Source organism: Petaurus breviceps, unplaced genomic scaffold, assembly GCF_028583685.1.
Source record: "Petaurus breviceps papuanus isolate PSGF00001 unplaced genomic scaffold, PetGlider_PUasm1.0 154, whole genome shotgun sequence".
Taxonomy (NCBI): domain Eukaryota; kingdom Metazoa; phylum Chordata; class Mammalia; order Diprotodontia; family Petauridae; genus Petaurus; species Petaurus breviceps.
In genome coordinates, this window is record NW_027185715.1 from 9,917,410 (window position 1) to 9,928,506 (window position 11,097).

The window sequence follows — 11,097 nt, forward strand, 5'->3', positions numbered from 1 at the left end:
CACATGTCAAATCAGCAGGTCTTGGAAACATATTTGATATGGGAGGATGAAAGATAATGAGGAGTCAAGGATGATTCCTAGGTTGTGAGCCTAAATGATTGGAGGTTCTACCACCACCACCACCCCTATTACTACTACTACCACCACCAGCCACTACAAGTACCACCAAAACCATCACCACTGCTACCACTACCACCACAATCACCATCACAACCACTACTACTACTGCCACCACCATCACTACTGTTACTATTACTACTGCTAATAATTTATAGCAGCTAATAAATATTATCTAATACTTTAAGATTTGCAAAGTGTTTTACAAATATTGTCAGATTTTATCCTCATACCAGCGCTGTCAGGTAGATGCCATTGTTACTGCAGTTTCATGCAGGAGGAAACAGGGGCTGAGAAGAGTTAAGTGCCTAGACCCGGATGGCACAGCTCATGGGTATCTGAAGCTAGATGGTCAGGTCTTCCTGACTTCAGGTCTAGACTCCTATTCACAGCACCTCCTAGCTGCCAATAAACTCACAGGTTCGATCCCTCTCTTTGTACTTTATAAGATGATTGCTTTTGAAGTGACCTTTGCTTCTTTTACTGCTACCTTTGGCTTTTAGATTGGCTTCATATCCTAAAGACCAGGTCCCGTTATATCTGCATAGTATTTTAACCCCCTCCCCTCAGCTCAGTTGATTAATTTAGAATGTAAATAATGCAGAAACAGCTTCTATTGTTTTAAAATATCCTTTACTTAATAATGTCTTCTTAATTACAGAGCAAAGAGATTGCATTCCAGCTTCATGAGGATTTAATGAAAGTTCTTAATGAGCTGTATACGGTAAGCATGTTAACTTTGCTTCTGTTACAAGAACTGTTTAGTTCTGAATCTGTGTTTACATAAGCCTGTCTCATGTCAGAATTTATTCTAAATCAAACTAATGATGCATGTTTGCCTGGTGGGGTATGCATGCTAACCCAGTGGAAAGAGATGCTGACTGTGTTTGCTTCCTACCCCTTGCATGTATATGGTGAGTACTATTTGTTAAATACTGTACTTTGCTTTTAAAACCATACCCATCTTAAATGGGCTGTTTCCTAGATTACAACAATTTGGAGTTGTAATTCGGCTTTTTTCCCTCCCGTTTTCAAATAAATTAACAGTTTGGCTAATGACTTAGTAAGCTTTATTTGCATCTCCTTCCTTTCTTTCCTCTCCCTTCAGTAATTTTGCATAGAAAGTGGAAGCCAGAACTTCAGTTTTATTCAGGGTACTATATGTAAGGAAATTAAAATTTTAATTAAAAATACTTCATTCAAGCATAAGCAAAAATCTATAAAGAGAAATTTGGAAAGCAAAATAAGCTTCATACCCATGTCATTTTAAATAGCGGTTTCAATTTTAAATTTTGAAGATTCTCTTCCTATGTTATCACTCAATTCAAACTCTTTATGGAATCGTAGAAGCCTAGATTTTCCTAGATCCATAACTTCATTGATTATCCTCAATTCCTCCCTCTTCCTCAGCCTTTATGTAAATAATTGACAAACCCTGTCATTTCTGCCTTGATGATAATATCTAAATTTCTCTGCCTGGCTTTTGAAGCCCTTCACTTTTCACTTGGCTTTAAAGCTCTTCACTTGGCCCCGTCCTATCCTTCCAGTCTCTTTAGATGTTACTTCCTTTCCTGAACTTTGTGTTTCAGGCCAACTGACTCTCTTTATTCCTTAGAAGTGGCACTCGCTCCCATTTCCATGCCTTCATACCATCCCCTAACCCTGAAATGCATCACACTTACCCTCCCTTCAATACACAAGTCAACTGCCGTCTTCTACATGAAGCCATGAAGATCTAGTGCCTACCTTCTCTAATTAACTTTCTATTTATTTTGAATGTATTCTTTGCATATTTATTCATGTACATGTATCGACCAATGGAACCAAAAATTGTTTCTTTTCCTTTTCTTTCTTTTTTTTTTGTTTCTATATCCCTAATGCATAGCCCTGCTTTGTACTTTGTATTAATACATGCTTGCTTGCTTGCTGATTGATTGACTGGTTAAATTTGAGGAATCCTTAGCACTTGACTGGTTCAAATTCTTGCATGCTGGTTGCATATAACTGATAAGTGCCCATCTGGTCTTTACTTGAACACTTCAGTGTCAAAGAGTTGGCACATTAGGGATTATATTTTTGAACAGTTCTGTTAGGAAGCTCTTCCTTTATATTAAAGCTGTTTCCTTGTAACTTCAGAGTTTTCTCTGGAGCCATAAAAAATGAATCTGGCCCCTTTTTCATGTGTAAGGACTGTGTTCTGATTTCCAGCTTAACCATCTCTAATTCATTCTATCTATCCTTAAGAAATGGTTTCAGAAGGGGTGGCTAGGTGGCACAGTGAATAGAGCATTGACCCTGGAGTCAGGAGGACCTGAGTTCAAATATGGCCTCAGACACTTGACACACGTACTAGCCGTGTGACTTTGGGCAAGTCACTTAACCCCAATTGCCCTCCAAAAAGCAAAAAACAAAACAAAAAATAGTTTCAGATCTCTTCTCCATTCTAGTAATCTCCCCCTGCACAAATTTGTGAATATCCTTCTTTGATTTTTACCGGTTTTATTTTAAAAGATAATTATGGAATATAAAATCAGTTATTCTTTTCATTGTGGTATATGTATTTATGTAGGCCATAATTATTTTTTTTTAGTTTGTTTTTCTTTTTAAAGCAATTGGGGCTAAGCGACTTGCTCAAGGTTACATGGCCAGGTGTTTCTGGGTGGGTGCTAAGTGTCTGAGCCTGGGATTCGATCCCCAGGTCATCCCGACACTGGAGCCGATGCTCTTACTCGCTGTGCTACCTGTCCGCCCCCATAGGCCATAATTATTTAGCATAATTCTTTCCAGGTAAACCTGTTTGGAGTGCAATTTAATTGAAATATAACTATGCCTTACTAAATCCTGAAATTCCTAGGAAATTTTTGAGGTAAATAAAATTTATGAAAATTGGATCATTTTGATGAATTAAGTGCATTTGCTCATTAAAGGAATCATGGGATCAGATTTTTTCATAAAACAAAGAAGGCTATGGTAAAATGAACAGTCACTCTTGCCCCACTCCTGTTCATAGTGTTATGCAGATTTGAATTTCCATTCAAAAGATTTGATTAAAGCATAATATACCTGTACTTAAAAATCAGCATTTTTTTAGAATTCTTACTAGTGTGTTCATCCTTAGGAGAAGTTAGACCTTCTTATGGTGTCATGATGAATACCATTAAAAATATTATTTGTTATGGTCCTACTCACCTTGGAGAGTCATATTTATTCCTAATCAGAAGTAATGAAGTTGAAAGTTGGCTAATTAATACTGTGTGACTTTATTTCTATGGTTTACTTATTTCTGATTACCTAAGATCTCAGCAATTTCCTAAAACCTTTATTTAAACTGTAATTAAATGGGTGACAGGAATTTTAATGACTGAACATAAATAAACGAGAGCCAAAATCCCTGCTTAATATTTGCAGAAGAGAGAATTGTGATATTTTCCCATATGCTTTGTTACTTATATTTCTTTTGCTTTGTGATAGGGTTGTGATCTCATTGAAGTGGGTACTCCTCCAAAGGAGCAGATTAGAGCCCATCCACTCCACCTCAGGCAGGACTCTTGTGCCTTTCCTCCACTTTCTTTATAGCTTAGTTCATTTGAAAAGTCTAGGCTTGCTAAGGACACCAGGTGTCATGTATCCAAGAATCCCTTCTGCAGACTACTCAAGTAGATATCTAGACTTCACTTAAAATATCTCATGATCTGGAAACCATTTCTTCCTATGGTAGGGTTTACACTTTACACTGCTCTGGTTGGGAGAAGTTTTTCCATATATTAGGACTAAATGTGCTTTCTTTTTTTTCTTTCAACAACACTTCTATTTAATAATAAATCCTAAATGCATTAATAGAAAGAGATGATACTCAAAATAACTACAAAATATATAAATATTTGAGAGTCAATAGACCAAAAAACATACACTTTTATAGATTTAATTACAAAGTATTCCTTAAAGAAATAAAACTGAAATAACTTGAAGAATAGTCAGTACTCATGGCTGGGCCTTGCCAATTAAATGTGCTTTTCAAAAAACTTCAACGCAGTATTTTTAGTTCTACCTTCAGGGCCAAGTGGACTAAGTTTTATCCCTCTTCCATGTGACAGCCTTTCAAATACTTGGAGAAAGTTCTGTCACAATTAGTAACTGATAATAATAGTTAACATGTGTGTGTACATATATAGACGTATACATTTATTTATTTATTTGTTTTTAGCTTTTTTTTTTTTTTGAGGGGGTAAGGCAGGGCAATTGGGGTTAAGTGACTTGCCCAAGGTCACACAGCTAGTAAAGTGTTAAGGGTCTGAGGCCGGATTTGAACTCAGGTCCTGTGTTCTACTTACTGTGCCACCCAGCCTTTTTTATTAAATATAGCCTTAGGGCATTTTGGTGGCACAGTGGATAGAGTACTGACCCTGGAATCAGGAAGATTCATCTTTCTGAGTTCAAATCAGGACTCAGACACTTAGTAGTTGTGTAACTCTGGGCAAGTCACTTAATCCTGTTTGCCTCCATTTCCTCATCTGTAAAATGAGCTGGAGAAGGAAATAGAAAACCACTCTTGAATCTTTGCCAAGAAATTTCAAATGGGGTCAGGCAGAGTCAGCACAAAACAACTCAAAAACAACATATAGTACCTGAAGGTTTGCAAAATTACTTTGTTAATGTTATCTCATTTTATCTTCACAATAATGCTGGAAGGTAGGTGTTGTTATTGAGACAGACAGGTTAATTGACTTCTCAGGGTCTCGCAGCTGGTAAGTGTCTAGATTTGACCTCAGTTCTTCCTGACTTTAGACTCTATCCATTGTGGCCCTTAGCTCCCATAAAACTTCTCTTCTTCACTTTAAATATCTTCAGTTCCTCAACTAATCCTAAAATAATCCATTATCCAGTCCTCTCACCATTGTGATCACCTCCCAGTCACTCCTTTTGATTGCACTACAGTTTGTCATTGTTACCCAAAAAATGTGGTGACCAAGATTAAACACTGCACTATACACGTAATACTTAAGGTCTAGCTGGGATAGAGTGCAGTGAGAAAATCACACCCCTCATCCTGAGTGCTGGCCTCTGTGAGTGAAGTCTAAGGTGGTGTGTGAGCTGCTTGGCTGCCAAGTCCTACTGCTGAGCTCTCTAGTCCTTTTTTTACATAAATCAATTTCTGTCCACATCGTCTTTCTCCCCTAGCTATATTGTGTAGGGTTGCTGCTTTTCTCAAACCCCTGTGTAGGTCTTGACATTTATCTGTAGTCAGTTATGTCCAATTATATGTGACTTGTCATTCTAAACTTTTGTTGTCTTTTTTGGCTCCTGATTCTGTCATCCATTGTGTCAACTGTCCCTCCCACATTCATGTCCTTTACAAGCTCAAAAAGTACCATTTTTGCCCTCATCAAAGACATTGATAAAAATGCTAATAAGACAGGTCCCAGGAGCATTGTGCTAGACATTCACCTCCAAAATGGCATTGATCCATTAATGATTACTCTTTGGGTCTTGTCATTCAGCTATTTTTGAACCCACCCACTCTACTCTCATCTAGTCAACCTCTCACCATATTGTCTACCCAAGACTTTCCAAATACTTTTCTGAAATCTGGTTATACTACATCTATAACATTCTCCTAATATCCTAGCCTGACAATTCACCTCACAAGTAGTAATGAGCTTAGTCTGACAGGGCCAGTTCTTGATGAAGCTGGCTCTTAGTAACCAGTCATCCTAGCTTTTCTCTCTAAATGCTCATACACCATCTTCTTTAATAATATGTACTAGAAATTTGCCAGGAGTCAAGTCAAGCTAGTTGGCTCATAGTTTGCCAGTTCTACTTTTTCCCTCCCCACCAAAACCCATTCGAAAACCAAGACAATATTGACCAAGACAATATTCCTCATTTCTGCCACATTTCACCTCCCCCCCCCCCGATTTTCAGGCATTACTGATATCTCAGTACTCATAGCCTCTAGTCCTTTGGTTCATCTGGACTTAGTGATTTGAGCTCATCAAAGGCCTTACCATCATCTCACTTCTATCAGGCCTTAGCTCTATGCTAATCGGTATTTTTATATCTTTCCCAATCTGAAGATTATTCTCCTTGACAGAGAAACAAACAAAAAAAAAACCAGATAAGTGGTTTTGCGTTCCTTGAATTATGGTACCATGGACAGAGTGCATGATTAGCACAAGGAAGACCTGGATTTTGATCCTGTTTCAGACATTTTTACTTATTGTGTTATCCTAGGCAAGTCATTTATTCTGTCTGGGCCCCAGTGTCCTCATCTGAAAAATAATAACACCCAATTCACAAGGTTGTTGTGAGGGCCAAGTGAGGCAATATAAATAGAGAACTTTGCAGATATTAAAGCACCATATACATTGTTGTCATTCAGTCATATCTGATGCTTCATGACCCTGTCGACCTCTGTCCATGGGTTTTCTTAAAGATACTGGAGTGGTTTGCCATTTCCTTCTCCAGTTGCAAAGAGGAGTTAAGTGACTTGCCCATGGTCACACAGCTAGGAAGTTTCTGAGGCTGCATTTGAACTGGGTCTCTTGACTCCAAGCCCAGTGCTCTTCTCATGGCTGCCCCTATTATATACATTACAACTATCCAATAGATAGATAGAGAACTGATATTGGGAATACTGATACAAGCAAACAAGGTAGTCCCTGCTCTCCAAGAGCTTATATTCTAATGGGGAGAGACAACACACAAAAGGAGCTGGAAAGAGAGGGGGAAATGAGGAGAGATAGAATTGAGGGGATGGTGCTTTTGCAGAGGCAAAGCAGCAGGCAAGGAGGAGTTGGAGGAGTCCAAAGAATGATGGGAGTGAAGTAAAACAAGGCTGGAGTCCTTCCTGAAATGGTGGTCCCAGGGAGTGAATCACCAGTCAGGAGAGCACAGTTATTAACAACATCACTATTTTTTTTTTTGTTATCTTTTTATTTATTTATTTATATTTGTGTTTTTGTTATCCTCCATGAGCACATTCTTTGAAATTCTTCATGCCTTCCCCCAACCCCTTAGTTTAAAAAAAAATCAATTTGCAATTTTTTAAAAGAAAACTGAATACTTAGCATGTTGGACTTCAGAACTTTATGCATCAGCAATCGTTTGAGTATTCTCTTAAGCTAAGAGGACAAGGTGATGGAGGGAAACATTGAACATGCTAGGTTAGATCCACCACTTGCTAGCTGTGGTGGTCTCGGCAAATTAATTAACAAAAAGCCTTCTAAGTTCCAACCTCCCCATCTGTAAAATGGCCATAATACTACCTACCCCTAACAGGAAGCACATTGTAAATCACAAAGTGCTATGCAATTAGCCATTATTTCATCAAAAGAACAAAGGCAAAAGAGAAGTTTGATTACAGGGAAGTCAAAAGGAGAGCTCGATTCGCACCATTTTTGACCTTGGAACTTATCCTAGACTCAGAGTGCAAAGGGAACCTGAGATTTAGTGATTATATTTGCAAACTTGAACCAAAGAAGCCAGGGCTCCCAATGACTGTGGCCAGAAATAGCCAAGTAAGGTGAAAGCATTCTTGGTGAGGTTATTGGAGGTTGCTTGACCTCATTCAAGCCAATTCACCTCTGTGTCCCAGTTGGGGAATCAGAGAATAATGTGCGTTGTGATGTGGTTTGAATTACATATTCTGTACAGCACTTCAACAGAAAGAGAGAAATTACACCATAACTCTGTGGCACTGCTCTGGCAAGACCACGAGTCAGTCATGTCCAGGGGGAGGAAACCTTTGGATGACACTCACAATCCCGAAGCAACAAAGAGCTGATATTTGGTCTCCCTTGCGTTTAAAATGGAAATGTCATAATAGTTCTTTGTTCCCATGAAATAGATCTGTCATAGTGTATCACTTATGCTGGAAGGAGAGAAAAAAAACATGAAATGTTGGAATATTGAATTCAGGGTTAGGGAGGCTGGGTTAGAATCTAGCTTCTTACCACTGATAGGCAGATTGACTCTGAACATATGAGAAAATAGTCTTCCTCTGTTTCACCACCTTTTTATATGACCTCTTTGTTCTTAGAGACTTTGTGGATTTATGAGGTAATGTGCTAAGTGTAATGAATGCCTGGAAATAAAGATACTCTCTAATGCAGCAGGGATTCTCAATCTTTCTGGTGTTATGGAACCCTTTGGCAGTTGGGTGAAGCCCATGGACTCCTCAAAATAGTATTGTTAACTATATAAAATAAAATACATAGATAGGATTACCGAAAACAAAATCTATTATATTTGTTGATTTTTATTTTTTTATTAATTTATTTTATTTTAATTTATGGAATAAAACAAGCATCTCCATAACATAATATAGTAAAAAATGATATTTGCACAGGAAACATGTGCAACTTGCACATCATAGATTTTTGGAAATTTTTAAAATGTCTTTTTTCCCTTTTTTTTTCCTTCACTCTCCCCAAAATACAGCTATCACAATATTGGGGTGGGAGGAGGAGTTCATACACCCCAGGATAACAACCTGGTTCTGGTAGATATGCCCCAAATATGGTTGTTATACTTTTTTCCCCATGCAGTGGAATTTTATAGCATTGTTTTGTAAACAGATTTTGCTGATTGACTATAGTAATATTATAATCCAAACTCACTTAATTAGGGAAGATGTGAGAGAGAGAGAGAGAGACAGAGACAGAGACAGAGAGAGACAGAGAGACAGAGAGAGAGAGAGACAGAGAGAGAGAGAGAGTATATTTTCTATATCCTGTATACAGTCTGATATAAGTTTTAAGTACTGAAATTTCCAAGCTTGTGCTTGGGGGGGGGGGGGGAGGAGGAGTGGACATTGGGTGGTGGTGTTTTTTGTTTTATTTTGTTTGTTTTGGGGTTTATGTTCTTTTATTGTTTTAAATCAAAGCCCAAAGCACTTTCTAAGAGCTGTTTTGGAATTAGGAAGTGTTTCTTTCAGAATCTTCTCTAGAACAGGGCAGTAACCTCTCATTTAACTTTCTTGTTGTGTGTGTCAACACCACCTGTTTGGCTGTGCATTCAGAAACTGCTTATTAGAGCTAAGTATACACAACATTTCCCACTCGCCCCTGCTTTCTTCCTCCTGGACTGCTCTATTGATTCCCTTGACATCTGCGAATGGGAGCTGGAAAGAGTTTCAGGGTAGGCCATTAGATTGCTAAACCCTTTGTGGAGGAGGAAGTTTGAAGACAGCTTTGCCAGCTGTAATCAGATATTCTCCCCTGCCCCGACATGCCTTTGAAGCCCCTATCTCTTTGGAATGCTGACATGAAGGAGCCAGTTGTTTTTAAGAGCTGAAGAGAAATCATTTATCATCTCAAACCCTTCCTCGAAAAATCCAGACTTCCACAGCTACTGCCATTGCTCAGTGGGCCTCCCCAAAGCCAAAAGATAGATAATGTTGTACAGTTGTACAGAAGAACCATGCCTGAGGCAAGGTTGAAAAATGATTTTGAAAGAACCCAAGGTACTTTCTACTTCCTCAGGACAGATTTTCAGATTTTCCATTCACACACACACACATACCTCCTAAGGGCTGGGAGGGGGAAGGGAATTTTATACATGTAAATACACACAGGTACATACATATTAAAGCTGCAGTCTCTGTCCTTGGCAATGGCTTTTGTCACAAAATGCCAAACCTAGAACAGCAGCTATGGAAATGAGATACAATACCATCTCCCCACCACCACCACCTCTCACAAAATGAGAAACTTGCCGGAATACCGAATCTCAGTCACTCCACATGGAAAAGTTTAGAAAAAGCAATCTATTTAGAGATAATTGGGCTGACAAATTGTTTCCCTATCTCCTTCCCCTGGTTTGGATTGATAGACGCCTGCGTGAAGAAGGGAGACGTGTTTGTGCTCATATGATTTTGCATCCAGCCAATTCTTGTCTTTACTCAGCCTTAAAGAGTCAGGTAGCTCTTTTAACCACTTACATTTTGCTGTTGTGGGGGCGGGATGTGAGCGGAGCCTCCTTTTCAGGATGTCTGGAGGATGATTTAGGATGAGAAAGCATCATAGAGGTCATCTACCCTAGTTCTCTCTTTTGGACCATTGAGGAAATTAAAGCCAAGGGAAGGGGAATAACTTTGCCTCAGGTTGGTTTTCAGGTTGGCCAAGGTCCCTTCCAAATCTGAGATTCTCTAATACTTGATTATGACGATAATTGCCATGGATAGTGCCTTGTAGATTATAGAGTATTTTATCTGCGTTATGCTGTTGTTTTGGAGATGAAGAAAATGGTAGTCAAAGAGGCTAAGTGATTTGGTCTAGGTCTAATGTGAGAGGCAGGGTATGGAATATAGGATTATTTAGTATTTAGTATTTTGCTCTAATTTCAAAACTATTAAATGATTCACCATTCTGACTCCAAATCAATTTCATTGGTATTTCTAAAAACGCCTATCCCTTCTTAATGTACTAGCACATTGTCTTTGCTACATCTACAATAAAAAGCAAGTTAGGAGGGGTGGCCAGGTGGCTCAGCGAGTAAGAGCACTGGCTCCAGTGTCGGGATGACCTGGATCAAATCCGGGCTCAGATACTCAGCACCACACCCAGAAATAACTGGCCATGTAACCTTGAGCAAGTTACTTAACCCCGTTTGCTTTAAAAAAAAAAAGAAAAAGAAAAAGCAAGTTAGGAGGAAAGAAGTCAATGCCCTCCCAGAACTTATTATCATTGAAATAAAGCCAGAGAATGTAAAATACTGTGTGATTAATAGTAATTCCATATTAGAACTGAAAAAGTAGAGGGACTTTTTATAAGTTGATAAAGTAGAGATCATCTCTCGTAACTGGAATCATTGGTCCATTGGGTTATGTTGGCTCCTACTAGAAATTCAATTCAACAAACATTTACAGTAGTCAATGTACACTACTGCACTAAGGAATAGAGCTATCAAAATGAAAAATAATTCAGTTCACATCCTCAGGGTGCTTTCAGTCTACAGGAGAGGAAAAATATGCTATACATA

The 11,097-nt window shown here is 38.6% G+C and overlaps 1 protein-coding gene across 2 annotated transcripts in view; it reads left to right on the top strand.

Moving 5' to 3' along the window:
* Nucleotides 1–11,097, top strand: part of SRGAP1 (SLIT-ROBO Rho GTPase activating protein 1) — a 354,115-nt gene that overhangs the window by 199,302 nt on the left and 143,716 nt on the right. For both annotated transcript variants that reach the window (XM_069080728.1, XM_069080734.1), the window contains exon 4: nt 779–841. In XM_069080728.1, coding sequence (XP_068936829.1) covers nt 779–841 — 63 coding nt within the window. The remainder of the gene's footprint in view (nt 1–778; nt 842–11,097) is intronic.